This window comes from Dermacentor andersoni, chromosome 3 (assembly GCF_023375885.2).
Source record: "Dermacentor andersoni chromosome 3, qqDerAnde1_hic_scaffold, whole genome shotgun sequence".
NCBI classification, from domain to species: domain Eukaryota; kingdom Metazoa; phylum Arthropoda; class Arachnida; order Ixodida; family Ixodidae; genus Dermacentor; species Dermacentor andersoni.
In genome coordinates this window covers 15946418-15973999 of record NC_092816.1, presented here as the reverse complement: position 1 = coordinate 15973999, position 27582 = coordinate 15946418, and the positions used below count along the sequence as shown (strand labels likewise).

The window sequence follows — 27582 nt, the reverse complement described above, 5'->3', positions numbered from 1 at the left end:
AAGTGCTCCATGAAAACATAATTGTAGTGATAATGCGCCTGTCACATACTTTGTGGTGGCGGTAATTTTGATGCATTAAGTGGTATGGGACATTGACAAGGAATGAAGAAAACTGCTTTGTACTGAAAATTCGGTTGAACCAGGTTTTGTTATGCAGCTATTTGATCATACTTTATTTTCACCGTGGGCCTTGAAGAGAGTGTTATAATGTTGCACTTCAATTATTTTTTGTATCCTCTTTTACTGCCCTTTTTGCAGCATTTGATTTGCAATTGTATATGTTGAACACAAATGCTGCTGGATACTTATGGCAGGGTTTAATAGCACAGCTTATTGCATATGCAAAAGGCATGCTCTGAATTCAGAGCTTTTGTGACCAATAACCACTTCTGGGAGGAGTGCACTACCCCTGACTGGTAGCTTGAAGACCGAGAATAGCTCTAGCTTCATTTGTGCATACTGATACCTAGCAGGCACTCTCATTACCATTAATATAGCCTCCTGAAGTCGTTTTCAACCACGATGCACAGAACCATTATTGCAGGCATGGTGTGGTTCAACTTAGCTCACATGATTGATTACAGTCCTGAAAATATCATAGCACTTTTTTCTATGCCATTTGCTAAGAAAAAGTCGCATTTCTGCCTGAAAGGTGGAGCTGTGATAGCAATGTATTAGACAACTACACAAAGTAAGTTTCATAGTTTTATTGGAAGGCCGGTGTTTTGTTCACAGAGGCAGACATGAACAGATCTCACTCGATGACTGTGAGAGCTCGCTGTCACAATGCTGGCATGATGAAGAGCGCAGGAAGAGAGAAATGAATGCTTTGTGCTACCTTTTGCTTCAGTGCATCTCAGAAACTTGAGGTTATGCAACCTCCAACACTACGTGTGGTGGAAAGACGGTGCACATGTAGCCACCAGTCATCTCGGCTTGCCCAACGTTTGTGCCCTCTGCAGGGCTCTTGATCACGTTACAGCGTGCACAATATCAGTGTGTGTATTCGCAAGAAATATTGCATATAATGGAGGTATTTTCATTGTAATGAAGTTTGACCATACATGTGCACCAGTTTAAGAGCCTATCAATAGTGGTTGAACAAGGGATGTTGCTGAGGCCAACTTTTCGACTTCATAGCTTGTCTTCATCAGGGCGCTGACAAAAACAAGTCCCCTTGTTGAAATGTTGATCTTAACAACATCTTTTGTTGGACCACTGTTGATCATTTCAAATATCCATCTTTCTTTGATTCTTTTGTCTTGTTCAGCTTAAGAGCCTGTACTCTTGGGTTTTGATGTAGGACTGTTACACCACATGGAGCACATGCGCATGGACCCAAAGCACCAGTTTGCGGCCCAGTACTTGCTGAGCCGTGCTGCCGCTGAGCGCAGAGAGAAGCACGGTGGGCCCTCGGCGGGTCCCCCCCATGACATGCTGTCTGCTGTCCAGCCACAGCCGCAGACAGCGGCATTGGCTGCAGTCATGCAGCCAACGCCCTCCTCATTGGCCGTGTTGCAGGCCAGCCACCTGGCACACTCCTGAGACACAGTGAGCCAATGTCTTCACGCCTCTGCAGTGAGATTTGAGCATGCTGCCTCAGCCATGCATGCCCTTGGCCATTACTATATGCGTACAGCCAACGCTCCCGAATTTTATGTGAAGTTTACAAATTTGGGCTCATTTTACGATATTATGAATGTTTCATTAAATTTTATGAAAAATAGATTCTGTTCATGAAAAAGCTTTAAAGGTGTTGAATGATGTGGTTGCACATAGTACCTGTGCTGCCTCCATGACTTCCAAGATCGGGTGGTTATGCTTTGAGTAAGCTTATTCGGACATGCTCCTGAAAGTGGTGAAATTGGCAGCAGCAATGTCACTGAAAGAGTCGCTGTTATATCAATAAAATATTTGAGTCTCTGCTGTTCCTAGCTTCCTACTAAATAAAGTGCGTACGTATCCCACAGAAAGTGTGTGCTTGCGATCAACATTGAGAAAGTCTGAGCAACCCTGCAGATTAGGAGCATCCACCACAGATTACCTCCGATATGTGGCACATGGGCTGCATGTGTGGTCGGCTGCACAGGCAGACGTGCGTAGCCATGGCCAGACTAAATGAGGGGACTCACGCACGCTCCGAGTATGTTATACAGTATTAGCGGCAAATCAGCAAATCATAATACAAAACAAATATCGAGCAAACTGCACACATCGCAACATGTATATAAAAAACATAAGGGGGGGGGGGGCGAGTAGGCACACATCAAATGATCATGCAATATTATTACAGTGAAGGCGCATAGATAAAGAACGACAAAAATGAGTGTGATCAGAAATAGATACAATGTCGACAAGAAGGTGGTTACAATCGTTAGATGTGTGTGGTATGAAGAAATAAAAAAGTGTTTGTGCTGAGGAAAGTGCATCTGACTTTGTGTTGATGATCAGTCCGATATGAGCGCTAAGTTGGGGGCATGACACATTCGACAGGCAATGACAAATGGTGGTAGGCTTTGTGAAAAAGCAAAGGCGGTAAAACTGACAGTGCAGTGATAGGTACAGTAATGGCAGACTGTGTTTCTTTGCTGTTAGCCTCTCACATTAGCCTGCAGGAGGACGGTGCGCAGAAAACCGCCATCCTTCTCTGCTCACCTTTGCACATTTTCTTTCACACCCACAGCATACGATGCGCAGGGTGCAGTCTTACAACTAGGACATTACATGGAATCTCACGGCAATTTCGACACCAATGACGAAAATTCACCTGGAGTGTCCATAATATTAAAAATAAATAAGAAAGACAAGTCTAAAATGTTGTGTCAGCACTTTTTAAAGCTGTAATTGGCTCAAAGCTACAATGACTAATTTTGCTATCAGCAGGTTTGTTTGTGGTCACTCATCCTTGTCCTCATCTTGAAAGAAGACTCTCTGTCACACTGAGCAAGTTGTCGTTAATGTTACATGGCTTTTACTCATGCAAAATGAGACTCAGTTTAAGCCTTTAAGAGCAAATTTATTCACAAGGCTAGGGTAATATATTCTTTGTGGAACAATATGCAGCTGTTTGTGCACTTTTGAACAGGCTCATGCCTATTGAGACCAAGATAGAGTGAAGCAGAATGGCCAGTTGGTGATTTATTTTATGAATTTTGTCACTTATGGGAAGTTTCGTTTGTGCATGTGTGAAAAAAGGTGGCATGTGGTAGCGAACAAGGGAAGCACAAAGAAGAAAACGAAAGGGACCACTGTGAAGACGCTCTGGTAGTGGAACATCATAATCAAATCACATAGCTGCAACTATTGTGCGTTAGGTCTATGTTGCCTTAAAGGGACTAATTAAAAAAAGCTGCCAGAAGTTTACATGACATATTCTTGGTTTGTAGTGCAAAGGGACATAGACAAAGGCTAGAAGAAGACAGGACGAGTGCTAGCTCTCAACTAAAACTTTATTGAAACGATCAACATATATATATGATTGCAAAAACTTGTTTACATTACAATTACCAATTCTTCCTCTTAGCATATAGAGGCCTTATATTGTTTGACTGTACTGCATTAGTACTCTCCCCTTCTCCTCATGCTATGAGCATTTTAAGAAAGCAGCATCGCTATCATCATTGAATTCAGGTGCAAGAATGCTACATGGAAAAGTGATATTCAAGCATGTCTCCAGCTGCTCGTGTGACAATGGCTGCCTTCTGATAGTGAAAGCCTAGTTGTCAGACCTCTGAATTATGTCAGTAAAGCTGAATAAGCCATCAAAGTTAAGCTGAGTGCACAGCCACACTATGCTTCACAGCTAAGTGGTGCATGCATAGCTGACCGTATAGCATGCTAAAGCATACTAGAGATCCCCAATAATAACTAACCAGTAGCCTTCTTGCCCCAAGAGGGACGAAGTTCCACATGGGAGACCAAAAGTGAGCAGTCTCACAAGGTTCCGACAAACTGAGGATGTGAGGTTCAGGTGAGGTTGTTGATTGCTAGAAGTACTGTGAGTGAAGTCATAAATTTGACCTCATCATTCTGTGTCTCATGTGTCAGTTTGAGGTTGAGCTGAGTGAGGTGAAATGCTTGGTCGGCCCGTCCATCCGTCCGCTTATACATATATACATGCATATACATGTGGTCCTGTGGGGGTATTTATGAGAATGTCCTATGATTACATATGACTACTGATATATATATATATATATATATATATATATATATATATATATATATATATATATATATATATATGTATATAGTGCATAGCGAGATGCGTTCGGATACGTTGGAGATGTATGTGTGCAAGATGAGCGACTAGAAAGAGTGCTTATGCACTATCTGAGAAGTCACACTAGAGAGTCTCTGCTGTAATTTTTTTTGGTAATGCTTTCCTTAGCTGTTTAGATGGACATCTGCTCCTCCTGAACAAAAGAATGTGCAGCGTTCACTAGACTTTCTTCTGAAGTAAATGTTTCCATCTTTAGAAATTTAGGTATATTTTATATAAACCACAAGACACCTTGACATAGCATGTTTTGTAGCAGAAATCTCCCACTGAGCAAACTTTTTCATTAAGCATTACATTTAACTTGCTGTATTATGGCCTTTAGCCTCCTGTATCAGAGCCATCAGAACATGTTTACGTAAGTTTATCTATAGAAAATACAATTAGATTGAGATTGAAATCCAACTCTTGACCTGAAGTTGCAATGAGCTTAATGTGAAGTTACTGGTGGTTGCTGAAAGTTGAGGACAGGTCTCCTGAAAGCACCCCAAACTTGTAGGATGAGGTTGAGTAAGGTCATCAAATCCGGTTTGAGGTTGACATGAGTTCGAACCCTGTGAGATAATTTGACCACCTTTCATGGGGATTGTGTGAAAAAGGGGAGTGAAAGGATAACAATCACATTGAGCATCAGGGAAACGCACTATGTCTCCCTGTGGCTGTGGGCATGATAATGTCGAAAAAATTCTGCCGATAAAGGGAGACGGTCCACCCACATGAACTACCCCTCTGCATGTACAATGAATTTACTACACACTCAGTTCAAAGTTGGCCATGTGTTGCTGATGAGGAAAATTAGCACAACATAAAGACGATGCACACAGGAGCAGAAGATAAGGATAGCGCTTGTCTTTGTCTTTCCTTCCTGCATACATTGTCTTTTTGTGCTATATATATATATATATATATGTATAGGGTGTCCCAGTTAACTTGGACCAAGATGTTAAATATACCCACGAGCTCTAGAGAAATCGTACCGACTGAATAGTAGCTGTAGTCTTATGTACTTCCGGCCAGTATTCTTTTCATCACGAAGTAGTACTTAATTAGTGAATTATTGCTTGATTCACAAACATATCAACTACAATGTTGTAGGACACCTCAAATAACTTCCGAACCAAGCATTTATTTAGTGCTCAGCTTTTCCTCGTTGGTTTTTCAGAGAAAAAAACAAAAGCGCGCGAGACATCCAAAATACGAAATAGATACCTGCTCGCGCGCCGCTACTCAAGCGCTCCCAAGCGAATAGCCACGGATACACGGCTTTACTAACGGCGGCAGCTCGATACAGGGCTTCACGCTATGTGGTGGTCGTGGCATCAAAGGAACACGTTGCTGACGCATTGATAAGTGTAGCGGAGCCTTGTACAATTCGGCGATAAGAGAATGCAGCTGTATATATTTCAATGGTTGCTTGTAGGCGCTTGAGTAGCAGCGTGCGAGTGCGCATCTATTTCATATTTCGCGGGCTTTTGTTCTTTCTTGGAAAAAACAACCAGGACCACATCAGCACGAAATAAATGCTTGATTCGAAGGTTATTTAAGCTGCTCTACAACATTGTAATTAATATGTTTGCTATTCAAGCAATAATTAAAGAGTTCACTGATTAAAAGTAATTAACTAGTTAGTACTTTGTCATGAAAGAAATACTAGCTGTAAGTACATACGACTGCCGCTACTATGCAGTCAGTACGATTTCTCTAGAGCTCTTGGGTTTTTTAAAAATCTTGGTCCAAGTTAACTGTTAACTGCATGTGATGTATAGCTTTGTGAAGCCAACAATGCGCCCCCCTCGGACATCCCTATGGCACCAGCAAGGCGAGACACATTTGGTGGACTGAGTATTGTTTGTTGGTTCGCTGTCACCTTCACGGACCAATGGGAGAAAGCAGCTCCTGGAAAAGGGTGTTCTAAGGCTTTCCCTCATGGACTCCGGTAACTGCTACGGTCATTTGACAGACGCTCGAGCTAACTGCGAGGTCATCCCAGAAACCAAGGCGTGCCAGCTTGAGTCAAGCATGGCAATCCCTGTCTACGAAGCTCCCTTCCTTTCTGTGTGTTCAGTGAACAAATGTGCCAGAGTAATTGTGTGCACCCTCGCCCTCAATGTGGATCCTTCGATGACTTTGGACACTCCGACTGGATGAAGGGAGGAGGCAGTTTTCCCTGGCCTTGGGATCTAGGGAGGGCAGAGGGGGTTTAAGCATACTTTTTCGGCTCCTATGTATGCTTCATTTCAGTCAGGCTAGACTGATGAGATGTGACATTCTCCACTTTTCATGTAGATATTGTAAATAAACCCAGCACTCCTCATTCTTGATGAGAACATGTTCCTTCATTCAACAATGTCCATGGCGTGGATCAGTTGGATGATGTCATGGGCCAGCTACCCCTTTTGACATGCCCGATCCCAACTCTTACAACTTCCAGGAGTCTTTACTGTTGCACATTCAATTCATGGCTAATACCTACAATGGGAGATTGACCAAGAAAAGGGTAGTAGTTAGAGTTGGTCGTTGTTGCCCATTCAACTCGTGGCTCATATTCACTATGGGGGATTGGCCAGGAAATAGATGGATTATACCATGTCATAAGCACAAATAAACATTCAGGATTTCTATAGAGCAATTCCTCTTGAGAAGTCAAATTACATGATAAAATGAAAGAAATAATAGGGGAAGAATCAATAATCATTGTACTTGAAAAGCACTAAAATGATGATGAAAAAAATATACAAATTTAACAGGGCATTTGATTGGACTCCATAAGAAATTGTTGGACTGCAGAGCAAACATGCCTATGGCTGAATCCCTGAGTAGAGGCCCCAAATGAAAGAGTCCAAGCACAATGTTAAACCTTGTTTTCACTGTCAACGCCTTGCTCTTCGAGCGAAACTGTCACTCTTTCTTGATTAATAGTGTTTTATGAATGTCTTCAAACAATCTGTTTGTGGCTTTCTTCCACCTTGAAGATCCCCAAATACTAATTAACAACTTTTTGGAATAAGTGGCTTCGAAATGCATTGAAAACATGGCAAGCCAAGTAAAATATTGGAAGTTATTCACAATTTTAGCTATGATGAGTCAACAGTAGTTCAAGGCAAGAGCAGAAAATAACTCCTTGCATTGTCTCACACATGCTCCTTGCTCACTGCAGGACTTCAGAGGTGCAAGCCGCCAAGAAGTTGCCCTCCTCCCCTACCTCTGGGCACAAGTCGCAGCGGCAGACAAGAGAGAAGTCCATGTCTCCAAATGATTTACGCCGAGTGCAGCAACTGCTGGCCGCTTCAGATGGCCTTCATGACTTGGTCAAATGTGGTCTCCCATTACTGATGGGAGACATGTACAATATCACTGTCCAGTGGGCTTGTGTCTACGATGGGAACCTGCGACATGTTTCACTTGCAGCTTGGCATAATGCCCGGTTTCCTTTCCTTCCCTGTGTAGCTGCTGTGTACCTTTTGTGCTTGTTCATTTTCGCAGTGGCATTGTTGTTACATATAAAAAGCTGTACCACATGCTATGCTGCCATTCTCCCATGTCATTACTTAAAGGGCTGTATTTGCATGAGTGTGCTGCAACCACTGACCATGGATGTAATGTGAGGTGGAATTTTCGAGGTTCAATAAATAGACAGTAAATTAATTTAAGGTTCCAGCATTATTTACTGTAACGTAAGGCAACCACGGCCACATGCTTGGGAAAATAAGATACGTGTAGAGGCTGCCTTTGAGCATTTCATTTATATCAGTTTTCTGCACTTCCTCGCCTCCTTTTTGCTGTGCGTGAGTGGTGTTGCATAGTGAAGAAGTTGGAGTCTCTTGAGTATTGCTCTTCTGCTGCACTACATGTTGATATTGCATCAGATTGCATCTTCTGTGTGCAGGGAAGTCTGCTTAATAAATCTCAGAAGATTCAGGCTTGCCCTTTTTTCCAATGCTCAAATGTATAGCAGTATAGCCTCTCACATCAGAAAAGAAAAATTCTTGTGTATAAAAGTGTGCATTGCTACAAATGTAGCACAACGTGCACATTCGTATTGCAGTCTAAAGTATAAGAATGTTGCATAACATACATGCAAATATAACACTTTTCTCTTTTGTAAAGTTTATTTTCTATCTATGTGTGTGTATGCAAAAGTAAACTGCAACCACTGCAGTTAGTCCCCAGAAACAGGTTGAGCTGGTGCATTACAGTGTTGAAGTGTCAAGGGCCCCTTTCTTGCAATTTATTTCTTGCACATTCAGAGTTCATGTTTTCCCTTTTGTTGTGCTTCGCTTGTGTAGAATGCTGATGCCACATTTGATGCTTGCTGATATCTCGTCATCGTGCACAGACAGTGAAAACATGGCTTTGGCAATTATAGTTGACTGCGCTTGTTGGAAAATGGTCATGTGAAGAAATAAGAACCTGTTCTGTTAACACATTGTGCCAAAAATTTGGCTTAGAGAGCGAGCATGCCTTTACAGTCTGACCACAACTGTTGTGTTCTGTCTGCTCTTCTGTGTGGGTGACATTTGACTGCTTACTGAGCTGCATACTATTGCAAATTATTTGAGAGGGCAATTATAAGTTTTTTAGCTGTGCCATTGCTGGATCAACAGCCGCTATTTTAACCTTTAACATTGATATATTAGCTTAAATTTTCAATCAGGCATTGCAGAGAGAATCTTAGTTATGGAATCAGCTTCCAAGTTGGTTAGCAAACACTGTCGTCCTTTGCTATCTGGCAAGCAATGTTAGTGCATGAGGTAGTTTGCTGCCATGCACTCATATAAGTTACTAAACAGAATAACCACATATGTTTTGCTATGCTATGATTCTAGAAATTCCTTGCATGCTTTAAAATAAAGTAGGAGAAATTCATCCTTCTGCAAATCATATGAAGAATGTTAGCGCTGTGTCACCAGCATGTGAGCAGCTCTTAATTTGTGAGTCCCGTGGCATAGAATAAATGTTGTGACCTCTAAGAATTTGTACACATTGATGTTAAATTTGCAGGAAGGATGTATATGCACATAATTTGAAGACGATGGCTGAATGGGATCACTTTATTGTGTTATCATGAAGTGTAAACTGATGGATTGCACAGGCTTCTGAATCCATATCATGGTCTTCACATTCACATTCTGCACTTACTGTTGGAGATTCTCAAAAGCTCGATATCCAAAATGAACATTACGTAATAACGTCACCCCTTTACGTCACGTTTTTAGTTTGTTCCTGTATTGCGTGCAATTTTCTATATATCTTATTGTCATTGTGTCATGATAAAACTTGAGTTTTACCATCTGGAAGTATTAGGTTAGTGCCAAGTACCTACAGAACCTTAACACACAATACCTTAGTTTTGTTTTCTATGTGTTGAGGTATAGCTAAAATCAAAAATCTTTACCTCCACCACGACGTTACCAAGTATATTGTGAATATCGTTTCTTGCTGCTTGTGTTTTGCTGTCAGACTGAAAACTCTGCCGGTGCATTCCGATTGCTGATGTAGCTGAAAGCACGCCATGCTTCTAGCTTTTATGCCCTTGAACGTCTGCAGCAGTTCCACATAGCCCAGTTTGATCATTAGCTGAGAAAATCTGTGTTTGTTAGTGTGCTTCCAAGCATTGTTTCTTTTTTTTCATTATCAAACTCACCAGTGATGTATGAAATCGCATGCTTTTGCAGCTGCACATTTTGCTTGAACCACTGCAGCTTTTTGACTCATATTCCTTTGTGTGTTCATCTTCTAAAAAGTATGCATGTTTTTCGGTTCTTTTAGCTACCTTCACTCGTGTCATTCATTACGTAGCTTTCTAGTTCATGCTATTTTCAATAGTGTGCCTGCAATCCTCATTGGCATTTGCGACATGTTTTATTGTTTGTTTTTAATAGCCACAGTATTATGGCTGTGATTCTCTTCTGCTTTGCTGATCTAGCATGGTCTGCATTTCTGTGAAAAACTTGTGACCATTCTTACTGTAGTGTGTTGACCGTAATGGTGAGACAAGTGTGCACTCAGCCTGTCATCGGTCATATTACAGCTGATAATGCATTTTATTGATTATCTGTCTTTTAGCACTCAGATTCAAGTACTACAGGCTACCGTTGCACTGAATGGCTGAATAAAAACTATGGGGCTCTAATTCCACAGTGAACAACAAGATAAAATAAACTGCTAGACATTTTTATTTGTCATTGCTTTGGTAAAAAGTTTCAGTTTGTTAATGTATGTCTACAAGCTTCCCAGGCAAAAGAGAAAACAGGCCACATTTTCTGTGCCTTATCAGTAAATTCCATTCTTGGGTTCACATGTTAGCTCTGTGGGATTGAATGCTAAAAAGAAATACCTTTGCAGGAGTATAAAGTTAATAGTTTTTCAGGGCAACTAACGTATTGGTGTGGTAGGAAATTTGGAGAGCACTTAATGTTTAGCTTGATTCTCCAGACATAATTTACATGTGTGATATTGCAAACATTGCAGATGTGAATTTAGTTTTTTATATTCACATTATCACCTACATCTTTGCATTCGTTGACCTGATTTCTCACCTTTCTGAGCACAATTGGGTGCTAAGGGTAACTGCAAGGAAAAGCTTGGTCTATTCAGTGCCAAGCTGTATCTTTTGATCAGTGCAATGGTGTTAACAGTGCAAAATGTTTAAGGGACATGAGACAAGAAAACAACACCACAAGTGCCACAAACACCACAAGCACTACAGTGCTTGTGGTTTCATCATCTCGTCTCGTGTCCTTTCTACGTTTTGCGCTGTTAACACCAGGATGGAAAACCAACTGGCCCAAGCTGCTATTCTAGCGAAATACATATTTTGATCGTGGGCTGGCTGTCTTATAGATGTCAAGGGCTCTGTAAAATGAAGTTTACTCTTGAAGATTGGGAAGGGTTGAAATCCCATATGGCTTCACATGTAGTCAGTACTGCAATCTAGTACAGAGGTGTGAGTTAAAATTACATATTTTAGTAACGTGTGATGGCCTAAAAAATCTGATAATTTTTTGGGCGCAAATCAGTCAGATGTTCTTGGAACTATCAAACTGGACATTTTTAGCATAATATACTTTTAGGGCATGTCTGGCACACATACATGTGTGGAGCAGCAGAGCTCGTTAGTGCCCATTCAAAGTCCTCAAAGTCCTTTTGTTTGATTCAAGTAATGGGAGTTGATAGGGTCACATATGATCAAAATTACGGTTGAATTATGCATAATGTTGCACGTATCAGAAGAGAGAACTGCAAGGGCATGCAAAGATAGTGTATAAGTGCTCATGGTCTCATTTTAACGTGACTAATATTGTCGGGAGTTAGGTTGTTGGGCCACCAAGGTCCAGCATATTGGTTTAAACTCCAGTGCACTACATATGCTTTATTTACCCTTCTATAAGCACGGGATACTATACAGCTAGGTTACTATTTTGACGATTACGAAGCAGGAACTGTTGAGGCAATTTGTGGGTACACATACTGATGGTATTCAGTTAAAGAGGGTAATTTTTTCTAGCTTTTGAAGCACTTTGTTGATTGTTGGCTGTGTTTGAATGCTGTATGAGACATTGTTTGAACTGGTTGTGCAAATATCCGCACAAAGCATACACAGAGAATTCTGCCAAAAATCATTAGATGAATGAAGCAGCTGAGCATGCATTTGTGCAAGAATATTTCCCCTATCTTTCAGACTGCAACACACTTTGCGTGCAAATGTTCTTTCTCTACAAATCATTGCAGCATATAATTTTAGCATTTCCTTTTTGTCTGTCCGTTCTTCTAAATTAACACAGTGGTGAAGGGGCTCTGTCTACGTTCTTGTCTCATGTGCTTTGAATATTGTATGATCATTTGCACTGTCTTTTTTTTTTCAGTTTTTTTAAACATCAGTCCTTGATATTTGAGCCAGATATGCAACGTGAGCTTTGTAAATCGTAGATGCAGTTTTGAGTTGGCTGTTTGTCGTCAAGCAGAAACACAAATATGAGGACAGCAGGTGATGTCAACATGCTTTTGTCTGTCTTGCTTCCCTTCTACAAGCAACCATAAACATTCATTTATGAAATGTGATCTGTCCATTTGTTTTCTGGTTTAAAGCTATGAACGTAGTTGACCAGTCATGTCATTGAAAGGTTAGTATTGCATTTATGCTTGAATTTAGGGTAGCTTCTATGGTCTAATGTCAAAATCAAAGTCAAAAATCAAAGGGTCAGAAAATAAAGTAGTAAGGCAAGTCAAGCCAACAAACACGCTGAACAGAAGGAACACTGGGTTTGAGCCCGGCTGTGGCGGTCACATTCTGATGGTAGGCGAAATGTAAAAACACTTGTCTACCGTGCACTGGGTGCAAGTTGGAGAACTCCAAGTGGTCAAAAACAATCTGGGGCCCCCATTCACTACAGCGCTCTTCATAACCCTCTGTGCAGTTTGGGGACATTAAGCTACAATTTAATTCAATATTTCATTGGGTAATTCATGGTTATTTCATTTTTAAGTGTGGTTTATTGATTGACAGCAGAAGTACCTCAGAGAGAGGTAAAGAATATGAAGAGAGGAACATAGGGAGGTTAACCAGAAAAATTGGGCAGCTTGGCTCAAACAGCAAAATATTTAATGTGATAGCAAAGTACAGCAAAGGACCCTGGTATAGCGTCGTGCTTCTCAGACAGGATGATTCCAAGGGAGAACCGTCGACGTTCGTACCATGTAGTTTACTGTGCATTCCGCTCAGACCTTTGTACAAATGCGCACCATGGCCTAGTGTGCTCCCCGTTGCTCAGCAAGAAACACTGGTGTTTGTGTACACAATGCTCATATCACATCAGCAGAAAGCATAACACTGCCTTGGCACCTCTGCAAAGGTGACTGAGCGGAGCGTGAGGGTGCGTCCACTTGGTTACGTCGTTTTTGCAGCCAAACGTGTCAAACGGCCAGATGTGCGCCGCCGATACAACGTGACAGCACGGTGGTAGTGGCGGCGGCGCCGACGTCGCGAACGCACCTCGATAGTCCATGTATAATTGCTGTCGCATTATAAGACTGAGCGTACACAGTAGAAAGCAGGGAACGAGACGCTGCTTTCCGGAACACATGCCCGGGCGCACTAGGAAATTGTTACGTGTCAAATGCAATCGCGTAGGCCCATCTTATATAAAGAAATCGATCATTTAAGTAAAACCTTGAGTATGGTGTACTGGAATGGGGCAGTGTGTATGTAGTCCGCGCAGCAAATTTTTTTTTTTTTTTGCTTGAGGTTTTGTGGCGAATGGACGTGCTTTTCGGGGCTCCGTGGTGGCGACGAAATCATGTTTTTGTGCATGCTTTGAGCTTGCTTCTATTTTTGATTTGCCGGTTTTTTTGCCTTTAAATTGTACTTGGGTGTTTTTTTTTCCTTTTTTTTGTCTCTCGTATTTCGTGTGCGCGGGTGTGTTTCCTGTACATTTGGTTTTGCAGGATGGTTAGAGCGCCCTTCCGCGCCACGTGCTTCACGTGCAGCCGGATGGGACGTTGAGTTATTAGGGAGACTAATAGCTATTAGTAATAGTCGAGGCTACTGATAGTTGAGTTGAATACTAATAGACTACTAATAGTTGAGTAATAGTTGAGACTAATAGCTATTAGTGGTTTTACTGTGTGTGTTTTGGTAGGAAAATGAGCGTGGCCGCGTGGTTGAGCGCGTGCGAGAGCGTCATATCATGGGTCTCCTCCGCATTGATTGCTTTTGAAACAGTGGTGAGAGTTGCTTTGCGACATTTTGAGGATTTGGATCCTGTGCGTATCGGTTTTTGCTAAAAGGCATGTGCTCTTCATTATTATATTATTATAGTATTTGCATCAGAAAAAGCTGTGCAATACATGGCAAGAAAGCTGGGAAAGCAGGCAGTGCCCGGGGGGTCCCTCAAGGCAGATGAGGGGACGGATGAGAATGGAGAGGGAATCGAGTCAACCGGCACACACTGTGATGTCGATACTAGGCTGCAGAAAATGGAGGCCTTCCAGGAAGAGTTTGTCAAGCAGGTGGGACAGCTCAAAAATGAGCTAAACTGGGAGCGTGATGCACGGAAGGTAGTTGAAAAAAGACGAAGTAACTGAGGAAATGCTGAACAGGGCCGCCATTGTGAACGAGAATGTGCGTGACAATGGAACGCAGTCCCCCGACGTGACAGGAGAGGGAGTGCTAGCAAAGTACGTGGAATGCGTGCAACATGGTGAGGGTTAGCTGGAAAGAGCGGTACCTACCTTGAGGCCGTCACGCGGAAAAAGCAGAGGCACAGGGGACAATAGCCTTGTCGAGTCCGAATCACGCGGAAAAGGACAAAAGGCAGCAGGGAGAGGTAGGAGAGAGTGAAAGGGTGGTTATAGCCGGCGACTCAAGCCTGGCTGGGTGCTCAGAAGCAATTGTAGAGAGGGTGAAAGGCGATAAAAGAGTGGCGGTACGGACATTTCCAGGACGGACACTGGGTTCTGTCATGGAGCGAGCAAAAGAAAAGCTCGCGGAAAATTCCCACGTGCACAACCTTGTCATAGTAGCAGATGGGCTAAATGACGTCCTAAATAGGAAAGGGATGGATGGATGAATGGATGGATGGATGGATGGATGGATGGATGCTATGAGCGTCCCCTTTGGAACGGGGCGGTGGGTTGCCCCACCAAGCTCTTGCTATTATACTGCCTAATGTCCTACCTAGGTTAAACAATAAAAAAGAAAGAAAACACTATGAACTACCACACCCAAATTTTCTGATCCACTATTGCGAACTGTACTTTTGTACGTCTCCGTCTTTTGTCGTTTCGCTACAGGACTAGCCAAGCGCTTGGCGAAGGGGGTGGACGACTTGCGCGAGCTATCTCCTCAGGTGCAGATCGTGGTGTACATGGGGCCGGAGGTGCCTGTACGTGAAAGTCACGTACAAAGAGCCGCAGTGGCTGCTAATGAGGCCATATGGAAAATGAGCCGAGAGAAAGCCTTCGAGGTTGTCGAAGTAAACAGGGAAGTGAGAAGGTATGGGGTTTTTAAAGAAGACGGGATCCACTTCAATTACAGGCTGGCACGAGAAGTGGGCTGGCGACTTGGTGGTCGCGCTGTTGCTTTTTTAGGCGGCCCACGGGCGCTCAGGAGGCCAGAGTAGGTAGTAATGAAGAAGGTCCCCTAGGGGAACCTCAGAAGAGCATCGCCGTCGATAACAGAAAAAGGAGGAAAGCAAGAAAGAGAGCTCGCCATGCAATAGGCTACATAAACATGCAGGGCGGCAGAAGAAAGCAAAAGTGGGCAGATATTGAGGAGCAGTTAAATAGAGAACAAATAGGAATGTATGCGGTGACAGAAACGCACCTTAGAGACTCAGAAGAGCTGCCAGTGATTGAGAATTATGTTTGGGAAGGGTGAAACAGAACTAAGTCGGAAAGAAAGGGAGGGGGAGTCGGAATGCTCATCCATCAGGGAGCCAAATGGAAAAGAGTAAATTCAAAATGTCAAGAGCATCTTTGCTTATCAGGTACAACGAGTGGGAAAAAAACTTGGCTGGGCGTTACGTATTTGTGGACCGGAAATAATTGCACAGAGAAGAATAAAGAATTAGTGGAATGCATGACCGCTGATATTAAAGTTTTCGGGAATGGTGCTGAAATTATCCTATTAGGTGACATGAATGCCCACATACAGGATTTAGATGGCTATACCGACAACAACGCAAAGTCAATGCTAGACCTTTGTGAGCAACGTAACCTTGTTATCCTGAATACAGGACCTAAGTGTGAAGGGCAGATCATGTGGGAAGTGGGAAACCGGCAATCAACCATTGATTACTGTCTGATGACAGAAGGAATTAATGATGAGAGAAATGGTCATTGATGAGGAATGGTACAGCAGCATAGGGAGTGACCATAAACGCATCATATTGAAAATGGGATATGTAGTTGGGAAAGAGAGCAAGGAGTGCAAAATGGCCAGTACGAATTTGAACGCTGAACAAATAACAAATAACGTCACTAGTGTCGAGGAAGAACTTGTCAAATGGCCAAATAATAAGTGGGAATATAGTGAGCGTCTAAGTGTAATAACGACAGAAATACGGAAAGAGAAACAACATGTTCGTTGGAAAGGAAAAAAGAAACCGAAAAGCTGGTGGAACAGGGAGATACGAGAAGCGATCGCCGAACGACAGAAAGCATCCCAAGAGCATAGGCAGGCAAAGAAGGCTCAGTTGCCGCAGGATGAAGTAGCCAGTAAATGGGAAATATACCGGGAGAAAAAGTCTATGGTTCAAATACTGGTGCAAGTAAAATTAAAAGGTGAAAGTGAACGTTGGTTGTCAGAAATACGTGAGAAAAAGAAGGCGGCATTTAGAATATTTTAGAACCACATAAAATTATTAGGCAGGAAGTCAACAACAATACAACAACATATCCTAGACGAAGATGAAAGCAGACTGGAAGGAGAAGCGGCAATAAATTACATCCGAAAAATAACAGCCCAATCTTTCCTAAGCAATGCCAAGGTTGTATTTGAATAAAAAAAAGAGCGTGAAAGAGACCCAGGTGGAAAAGGAGCTGGTGCTGACAAATTTCAACTGGAAGAAAGCCGAAGAGAAAATTCCTAAGCGCACAGCCACAGGGCTAAACGAGGATCCCGTTAGGCTGATTAATGAACTAGGACCAAAAAGTAAGGAAACTGGTGAAAGCAGTGGAACAATTTTTTAAAGATAGACGAATACCAGACAGTTGGCGACAAAGTAGAATAAATTTAATTTATAAAGGTAAGGGGGAGAAAGACAGAATTCACTCGTATAGACCGTTGACCATTACATCGGTGATATACAGGCTAGCAATGCAGGCAATCAAATTAAAGCTTCAAGCATGGGCAGAGAATAATGGCATTCTGGGAGAACTTCAGAATGACTTCAGAACAGGTAGGCGTTTAGATGATAACTTATTTGTTCTTACTCAGTGTACTGAAATATCAAAAGTAGGAAGCAGGCCGTTATATGTGGCCTTTTTAGACATTATAGGAGCCTATGACAATGTAGACCGCAGCATTTTGTAGGATATTCTGGAAGGGGAAGGCTTAGGTGACGATTGTCTACTTTTGAGAGAGATTTACCTAGAAAATTTACCGTTTGCGTTGAATGGGTATTCAATAAAAACAGTGAACAGACAGTGGAGATACAGGGCCAGGATATACCTCGGGTAACAGAATATAAGTACCTTGGTATATGGATATACGAAGGCAATAGATATATGGAAACACAGGAAGAAACAATAATAGTGAAGGGGAAGAGAAATGCAGCCATGATGAAGCACAGAGCGCTATGGGGATACAATAGGTACGAGGTTCTCCGAGGTATGTGGAAAGGTGTAATGGTTCCAGGACTTACTTTTGGAAATGCGGTTGTTTGCTTTAAATCACGGGTACAATCAGGACTCGACGGGAACCAGAGGTCAGTGGGTCGCCTCGCATTAGGCGCTCACGGGAAGACTACAAATGAAGCTGTGCAGGCTGATGTGGGCTGGACTAGTTTTGAAGTGAGGGAAGCTCGCAGTAAAATTGAGTATGAAGAACGACTGAGGAATATGGAAGAAAGTAAATGGGCGGGGAGAGTGTTGAGGTATCTGTACAGGAAAAACATTGATTCATAGTGGAGGAAAAGAACTAGGAAGCTTACCAGCAAGTATGCGGCCTGTAGGGTGGGCAACACAGCAACGAAGAACGTCAAGCGGAAAATCAGAGAAGCTGAAATAATCTCATGGGTGGCGGCAATGAAAAATAAACCTGCCATGAGTAACTACTTAAGAGGGAAAAACGAAATCAGGAAAGAAACAGTTTATGATAACTCAAAGGGAAGCTCATTACTTTTCAAAGCGAGATCGGCATGCCTTAGAACACGCACCTATAAAGCGAGATGTAAGAAGGAAGAAGCATGTGTTTGCTGCGGTAAAGCTTAGAAAACTATGGAGCATGTTTTATTAGAATGTGAAGACGTCTACCCAGTGGTCGATTTAGGCACCACTGGCCTCCTTGAAGGCCTTGGGTTCAGCGAGAGCAGTGGAAAAGTAAACATGTCCGCAATAGGGATTAGTAGGAGGCGATTGGAGGGTTGGTGGGAGAAAAGTAGGGAAACGAAAAAACACGGAGATGTACAAAAGCACAGTTCGCAATAGGGGATCAGAAAGTTTAGTTGTGGGAGTTCATAGTGCTTTTTTTCTTTCTTCATTGTTTAACCTAGGTAGGACATTAGGCAGTATAATAGCAAGAGCTTGGTGGCGAAACTCACCGCCCCGTTCCAAAGGGGTCGCTCATAACATCCATCCATCCAGCCTCTCGCTTCAACTCGTATCCGAAACTTGACATTACGCGACCTCCAACACTAGGCGGACGGGAAATCAGGGTACATGTCCGGCCATCACGGATCGCCACCTCAGCACCCGCCACAAGTTACGGTGGCGGGTGCATGATGGGACGCGCTGGCTGCGCCCGTTCGTGTAGTGTTGAATCTGGATAAGTGATTCTTTTCTTTTTTTGCGTTGCATATTACCCATACCTTTGCATAGACTATAGCTAGAGCTATTAACTCCGTATTCTAACTTCATTAGTAAGCTTATTCTTGTTTTTTTATATATTCTGTTCAAACTTATATTTGTAGTTACTTACATATTTTCTATATGGTTGTCTTAATTGTTGTGCTTGACAATAATCATCATTTCGATATTTACTGTTTATGCATATGTACTACAAATCTGTGACATATTAGACAGCGCTCTTCTCGACGTTTGCTATTTGTAGGGGGCACGGACCCGGTCAAGCCTGTTCAAGGCTTTTTGCCCACGCTCCTAAACATCATGTGATGTTCGAATAAAGTTTGTATGCTCTCAGCCGCGCCGTGCGGAACCGCAGCCGGGCTAGAGGAGGAGACGCGTAAAGACGTGCGCTCAGCTGCTCCCCCTAGCGCGCGTTTGACCACGAATGGGTCGAGGGCATTGCGTGTGAACTGCTTTGGGACGGAGGCGCGCTCTGCCGCGTGGTTAACGTGCCTTTATGCTCTTAAATTGGTGCCTTATATTAACAGGAAACTAACGCTCTCAGAGTTTAATTAAACCTTGACTCAATATAGGAAGCCGAATCGTGATCAAAGACCTAATAAATTTTTAAAAATTCAAGCACGAAGTTCGCAAGTTATTTAGAAATCTGTACGCTACAGAAGAAATCTAGCATTCATATGTAACGCATTTCTAAACAATCAAGAACACCGTCAACAGAGCTCAAATGTATTTGCTAGCTTACAAGAGGGATAAATAGGCACAGTTTTAATTTTAAACTGACCCTTGCAACGTTTAACACCTGAACTCTCTCGAGTGGAGCCAGCCTAGCAGGACACTTTGAGAAACTATCAGGCATTGTTTGAGACATCATTTGCCTTAGTCAGGTTAGAAGAACTGGTGTGGCTAATACAGCGCTGACAAATGGCCGCGTCTTCTGCTATAGAGGACTACCAGATAAGGAGCAGTCCGGAGTAGGATTCCTAATCCATAAGGACATAGCGGGCAACATTGACGACTTCTGCAGCATTAATGAGAGGGTAGCAGTAGTCGTAATCAAACTTAATAAGAGGTATAGATTAAAGGTAGTACAAGCCTATGCTCCGACATCCAGTCACGATGATGAGGAAGTAGATTACTTTTATGAAGATGTTGAATTAGCTATGCGAAGAGTGCAAACTCAGTATACTGTAGTCATGGGCGACTTAAATGCAAAGGTGGTTAAAAAGCAGGCTGGTGGACAAGCAATTGACAACTATACACGGCGTCGGTTCTAGAAACACTCGAGGAGAGATGTTGGTAGCATTCGCGGAAAGGAATAAGCTGCGAATAATGAACACCTTCTTTAGGAAGCGTTGGAACAAAAAGTGGACTTGGAAAAGCCCTAATGGTGAAACAAGAAATGAAATTGATTTCATACTTTCTACCGATCCCAGCATAGTGCAGGAGGTAGAAGTGTTAGGTAGGGTGAAGTGCAGTGATCATAGGTTAGTGAGGGCTATGATTCACCTCAATTTGAAGAGAGAAAGAGTAAAACTGGTCAAGAAGAAACAGGCCAACCTAGACGCAGTAAGGGCAAGACGCAGCAGACCATTCAGGTTGGCACTTGCAAACAAATATGCAGCATTAGAACAGAGAGATGAACATGACATAGAGGCAATGAATGAAACCTTAACTAGGCTGGCTTCAGAAGCAGCAATTGAAGTGGGAGGCAAGGCACCAAGGCAACCAGTGGGGAAGCTCTCCCAAGTAACAAAGGACCTAATAAAGGAACGGCAAAGAATGAAAGTGTCCTACTCAAGAGATCAGATAAAATTCGCGGTACTGTCAAAACTAATTAACAAGGAGAAAATAAGTGATATTCGAAATTATAACGCGAGAAAGGCTGAGGAAGCAGTAAAAAATGGACGCAGACTGAAATCAATGAGAAGGAAACTTGGCATAGGACAAACCAAGATGTATGCACTGAAAAATAAGCAAGGTAATATCATCAGCAATCTCGAAGATATAGTAAAAGCAGCGCAAGAATTCTATACTGACCTGTACAGTACCCAGAGCAGCCACGATACCTCCATTCAAAGTAGTAATGAACAGGTTACAGAGGCTGCTTCTATAACTTGCGATAAAGTTAGAAGGGCCTTAGAAGACATGAAACGAGGAAAAGCGGACAAGATGGACTACCCGTCGATTTAACCAAAGCTGAAGGAGGCATAATGCGCGAAAAACTAGCGGCCCTTCATACGAACTTTCTATCGATTTTAAGGGTCCCAGAGAACTGGAAGAATGCCAACATTATAGGAAACCACAAGAAGGGAGATGTTAAAGAATTGAAAAATTATAGGCCCATTAGCTTACTTCCAGTATTATATAAGATATTCACCAAGATAACCTCCAATAGAATAAGGGCAACGCGGGACTTAAGTCAACCAAGGGAAGATGCAGGTTTCAGGAAGGGATACTCTACAATGGATCACATCCATGTCATCAATCAGGTAATCGAGAAATGCGCGGAGTACAATGAGCCTCTCTATATGACTTTCATAGATTACGAAAAGGCATTTGATTCAGTAGCGATACCAGCAGTCATAGAGGCATTACGTAACCAAGGAGTACAGGACGCTTACGTATATATCTTGGAAAGTATCTACAGAGATTCCACAGCTACCTTGATTCTCCACAAGAAAAGTAGGAAGATATTTATAAAGAAAGGGGTCAGACAAGGATACACAATCTCTCCAATGCTATTCACTGCGTGCTTGGAAGAAGTATTCAAGTTATTAAACTACGAAGGCTTAGGATTGAGGGTCAACGGCGAATATCTCAGCAACCTTCGATTTGCAGATCACATTGTCCTGTTCAGCAACACTGGGGATGAGTTACAAGAAATGACTGAGGACCTTAACAGAGAGAGTATAAAAGTGGGGTTGAATATTAATATGCAGGAGACAATGATAATAGAGAGAGAGAGAGAGACAAAAGGGGAGAAAAGACAGGGGGGTTAGCCAGTGTAAGTACCGGCTGGCTACCCTGTGCTGGGGAAAGGGGTAAAGGGAATAAAAGGAGAAATAAACAGAAAAAAAAGAAAAATTGATACAGTAACGCGATGCTACGTGCGACAACATTCAAAGACGGTCACACAATTCGTATGTCCTTAAATACTTCAGCAAAGCCCTTAAGGCCTTGAGTGCCGAAGCCCGTCTGGACCAGTGTCCTCGAACTTTTTCTTCTGTGAAGGAGCAATTGTCCAGTTTTCGAGCGCGGTCACGAGCACTTTTCTTGGAACATTGTAACGGGGACATTCACAAAGGAGGCGCTCGATCATCTCCTCGCAGCCGCAGCTGTCGCAAGTAGGGCTGTCGGCCATTCCAATGCGGAAGGAATAGGAGTTCGTGAATGCCACGCCGAGTCATAGGCGGCACAGAAGTGTTGCTTCCGCTCGTGGTAACCCTAGTGGAAGACGGAGTTGCAGACGTGGATCCAGTCTGTGGGGACGTGCGTTCGTGAATTCATTGCATAGTGTTCCACAGATTCTGCGTAAGCTCGCGTGCGAGGGAGCAAAGCCGTGTGGCTGCATCTCTTCTTGACAGTGGTATGGTATAATATGGGCACCTTTGTGGGCCGATCGGTCAGCGTCACACGCACTGTGATTTCCCGAAATTACCCAGTGACCCGGTATTCACTGGTAGATGATGTTGTGCCCCTTGTCGATTGCGTGATGGTGTAGTAGTCGGAGGTCTGCGATTAATTGCACATTATGTCCGTGGTTGAAAGAGGACAGCAGACACTGGAGAGCTGCTTTCGAGTCACAAAAGATGGACCATGAATGTGATGATTTGTGACCAATAAACTCCAAAGCAGCACGGATAGTTGCAAGTTTTGCAGCCGTCGATGAGGTGATGCGAGACGTCTTGAATTTGATTGTGACTGACTCTGCGGGAATTACCACTGCTCCAGCTGAACTATTAGAGGAGACAGAACCGTCCGCGTAAACGTGGATGCGTTCTTCGTGCTTGTCATGTAGGGATGAAAGCACGGTTTGTTTGAGGGCGAAAGATGACGTCTCCATTCTTTTCGATGCCGGGAATGACAAGACGAGCCTGGAGTGGATGGAGGCACCACAGCGGTAGAAATGGTCGTGCTGCAGGTGTGAAGTTTGACGGTAAAGTTCCATGGTTGGCGGCAATAATCTTGCTAAACGCTGAACGAGGTCAAGCGGCAGGAAGGGTGGCGAGATGATGCGATGGAAGTCCGGTGAAGTGCCTGGTGTGCATCCTTAAAGCGTCGACTTGAATATGCTTATTGATGGGGTGGTCATGCGTGATGGTTATTGTTGCTGCCGTGGGTGCACAACTGGGAAGGCCAAGACAAATTCGCAGAGCTTGAGCTTGCACAGACTGGACTCAAGGGCATGGAGGTTGGTCTTATCGGTCCCACCCAGTACAGGTAAGCTATAGCGTAGGATACCCAGGAACAGTGCGTTATAGAGGTGGATCATCGCACTCATAGACGCACCCTATGACTTTCCCGCAAGAAATCTGAGCACGTGGGTTAGCATGACTAGTTTCCTGTTTAGGTAGGAGATATGAGCACTCCAGCAGAGGTCTCGATCTATTATCACTCCTAGAAAGCGGTGCGTCTTCTCGCAGGCGATAGCTTGTCCATTAATTCTGACAACGCACGGTTTCATTGCTTTGCGCGTGAAAGCGACTATAGACGCTTCTCGGAGGACACCTCCAGACCTCGTGCTCGAAGATAACTTGATGTTAGTCTGGCCGCTTTTTGAAGTCTGGCGCGCACCTGGGGACGCGCCGCTCTTAATGACGAAATACATATATCGTCTGCATAGATCGACACATGGATGGATTGCGGAAGGGTATGAACCAGGTCGATGAACACGAGGTCAAATAGCGTGGGGCTAAAGACTCCGCCTTGTGGTACGCCATGGTAGGTGTTGTGTTGGGATGACGCACCATCCTCTGTTTGCACAAAGTAGCTGAAGATACATTGGAAAACAAGGTCACCTTAGCCGACATCGCCCAATGTGTCCAGGATGGCTCGATGAGTTACGTTGTCATAAGCGCCTTTAATGTCCAGGAACATCGCCGCTGACAGTATTTTTAGGCTTTTTTTTTTTCGTGCTGAGCAGACGAGACAAAATATATGACGTTGTCTACAGAAGAGCGTGCGCGTCGGAAGCCTGCCATAGCGTCAGCGTATATGTTGTAGTGTTCTAGGTATCACTCTATAGATGCGTCAGCACCATCCTCTCCATCATCCTTCCTAGACAACTGGCCAGAGCAATATGACGACAAGACGCCACGTCTAGGGGTGATTTACCTGGTTTGAGCAGAAATGATAATGTTCAATTCACCGTATAGAGTCTGTGAAGGAGTACGTTTACGTAGGTCGTTCACTCACAGGGGACCCTGATCATGAGAAGGAAAGTTACAGAAGAATAAAAATGGGTCGGAGCGCATTAGGCGGACATTGTCAGATGCTGACTGAAAGCTTACCATTATAATTAAAAAGAAAGGTGTACAGTCAATGCATTCTACCGGTGCTCACATATGGGGCAGAAACTTGGAGACTAACAAAGAAGCTCGAAAACAAGTTAAGCACCGGGCAAAGAGCGATGGAACGAAGAATGTTAGGTGTAACGTTAAGAGACAGGAAGAGAGCGGTGTGGATCAGAGAGCAAGTGGGATAGCGGATATTCTAATTGACATTAAGAGAAAAAATTGGAGCTGGGCAGGTCATGTAATGCGCAGGTTAGATTTCCGGTGGACCATTAGGGTTACAGAATGGGTGCCAAGAGAAAGGAAGCGCAGTCGAGTACGGCAGAAGACTAGGTGGGGTGATGAAATTAAGAAATTCACAGGCGCTGGCTGGAGTCGGTTGGCGCAGGACAAGGGTAATTGGCGATCGCAGGGAGAGGCCTTCGTCCTGCAGTGGACATAAAATAGGCTGATGATTATTATTATGATGAAAATATACCTGCGTATGCGTAGTTTACATGTGCTACGGTATTTGGCGTCTTGCTTAATCTTTTGCAATTATAGAGTCAGGAAAACTGCATTAGAAGCATAGAAGTTAATCAGAAATTCCACCTCCGGAGTGTTGCATGCATCCACCATGCGTGATCGACTAAGTAGCTTACTGGATTGACCGCCATGTTGACACAACTACTATGGCATTTTCTGCACAGTGCCGTAAGTATGACTAAACGCCATCTGTGCCATATGCTCATCCTGCTCATCACATCACAAACATGCTCATCCGCTTCTAAAAAGCTCAGTTTCTTGAGGTACGAACTAAATACAGCTCCATCAGAAATAAAGCTACTGGTCTATATTGAATTTATAAGACCTAAATTATATTACGCTAGGGTCGTTTGGGATCCATATCTCAAGAAAGATATTAGGAAACTTGAGATGGTGCTACGAAAAGTGGTCCAATTTATATTTAATGCTTCCCAGAGAAATGACTCACCGTCAACGCTCATGGCTAGTAATAACATGCCTGTTTTAGAACACCAAAGAGCAATTGCTAGGCTGAAATTTCTCCACTCACTATATTTTGGTAAATTTAACATTAAACCTGAAACTTAACACACCGAGTTTCTAGGCAAACTAGACATACAGATGCTCATACTCGTGAACATTACTGTGCGCGCACAAATTTTTTTATGTATTCTTTTTTTCCTCGGACTATAAAAGAATGGAATGCGTTACCTTTGGAAGCATTTTGTGATGGGGGTAATCCTGACTTTGAAAGCTGTGTACCTTTCTGTTTGTGGCTACACGGTACAAACGGTGGAGTTCTTTTTTCATATTGCGCTTCTGTTTGCTTGTGCTTTGCACTTTTGCTCTATCCGGCTGACTTGTGATTATGATTGTGTATTATACTGTGTTCTACTGTTTTACTACGTCTTTCTTGTGTTTTATAAATTTATTTTGTCAACTGCTTTTGTTCCACCCCCCTGCTTGATCTTTCGACCGCAGCATGTTGTAAATAAAGGACAAATATTTCCACAGCACAGCACGCTCAGGAGGAATTAACGACATGACACTCTTGGTGGCGCGCCGCTACTCGCTGCACGTTGGCTGAAGTAAAAGCGCACGAATGTGAAACCATTGCCGCTTTTGCCCTACTACTGTGCGATCAGCTGTTGGAAATGTAACTGGGTGATCGCTAACGCACTGTGCTGCATTCATGCTGCAACGCGTGGAATGACACAGTGAAGATGCGTGCAGAATATAGTTAGCACATTAAAGAATGGAGCGAATCTGTGTGGCGAAGTTCACGGACTGCCGCTACACAAGGACTGCCCCGGACTTCTTGTTTTAATATATTGAATCAATCAGTTTGGTCTTTAAACTATGATCCACGTACATCGTCTCACCAAGACTGTGATTTTATTTTATTTTTGCGTTAACCGTCAAGTTTTGATAAAATACCTACTTTCGTCGCCTCAGGCACTTCCAGATGCGAAGCATTTCCACTTGTCAGGACGTGCAAGTTTATGTGTATGCAGATGACATTGCATTCTTCGCGGCTGACAGTGACATTTGCACTCTACTGACCCTTTTTGCGGAGCACTTTGTTCTAGAGAAACGAGATGGCGCTTTCGGCCGCGCGCCGCCACGTCGCCTCAGCGACAGCGCACGAATACGAAATCAGTAGCGCTTCCACCTTGCTTCTGTGCGATCAGCAGTCGGAAATACAACTGAGTTTTCGCTAACGCACTGTGCTTCACTCATGCCGGATTGAATCATGTGGATTGTTGGCGTGTGCAGTAGTTGACTGCAATATTAGTGACTGGCATATTAAGGAATGGAATGAATCTGTGCAGCCAAGTTCGCGGACCGTTGCTGCAACTGTCCGTACGTGTTATCGGCACTTCGAGATGTACGGCTTCCTTCGAGGATACAGAAATTTGCTCATTGTATCACTAACCTTTAAAGAAAGTGCTTCAGCCCCGGGACGTCGGCAAGAGTGAGTACCGCTTGTTAAACAATGACAAAGGGAGTAGCGCCGCTTCCTGTCATAGTTCGTTTCACGCACAATATCTACACACAGCTGCCCCAACTGGCACAGAATCTTACACCCACTCTGTCGCCAACGTTTCAGTAAGTGAATGGGCGCACACTTGAATATATGCGCATCATATACGCACAATAAATGACTGTCTACACCGATAGCGCACAAATGGTTGAAGCTTGTAAAACGAGTTGCTAGCGATAATGCATATTTACTACAAAGTACTACAATGTACAAAATGACTACGTTTCAAGCCTTGTTCGCAGCAAGAATAAATCAATCAAAACTGCGGGAAGTTTGGATGCCTTGGAATACATGTTTAGGCTCGTTTAAACAAGCACCATAGACACTGCTTGCACCGTGTGAACATAGCTTACAAAGCGCTTTTGCCAGTTCTCTGACGCTGTGGCCAAAGCTTCGTGTCGTCCACCCAGTAACCGTCTACGACACCCCCCGAATCAGAGGTTTGCTAAGCCGTACCGGCGTCATACACACCCATTGTAAACGCGGAGGCAACGGAGGCAGTTGAGGCAAGCCTGGACGCGTCACCACGTGATCAAACATGGCAGCGCCCGCGGGATCACCGCGAAGAGGGTCAATACCAAAAATTGCAAAGATACATGAGTATGCTTAAGGTATATACGGTTTCAGACAATCTGCATGTCATTAAATGTAAGTAAAAGCGCAATCTTAGTGTTCCCGCTCACGTTTCCAATTTCAATTTCTAGATATTATAAATC

General features: G+C 43.3%; 1 protein-coding gene across 1 annotated transcript in view; it reads left to right on the top strand.

Moving 5' to 3' along the window:
• The window catches only part of LOC126520583 (uncharacterized), a 155959-nt gene extending 143619 nt beyond the window's left edge, over positions 1–12340 (top strand). The window contains exons 11-12 of the mRNA XM_055065578.1: positions 1304–1551; positions 7437–12340. Coding sequence (XP_054921553.1) covers positions 1304–1545 — 242 coding nt within the window. The 3' untranslated portion in view covers positions 1546–1551; positions 7437–12340. The remainder of the gene's footprint in view (positions 1–1303; positions 1552–7436) is intronic.
• The last annotated feature ends 15242 nt before the right edge of the window (positions 12341–27582 follow it).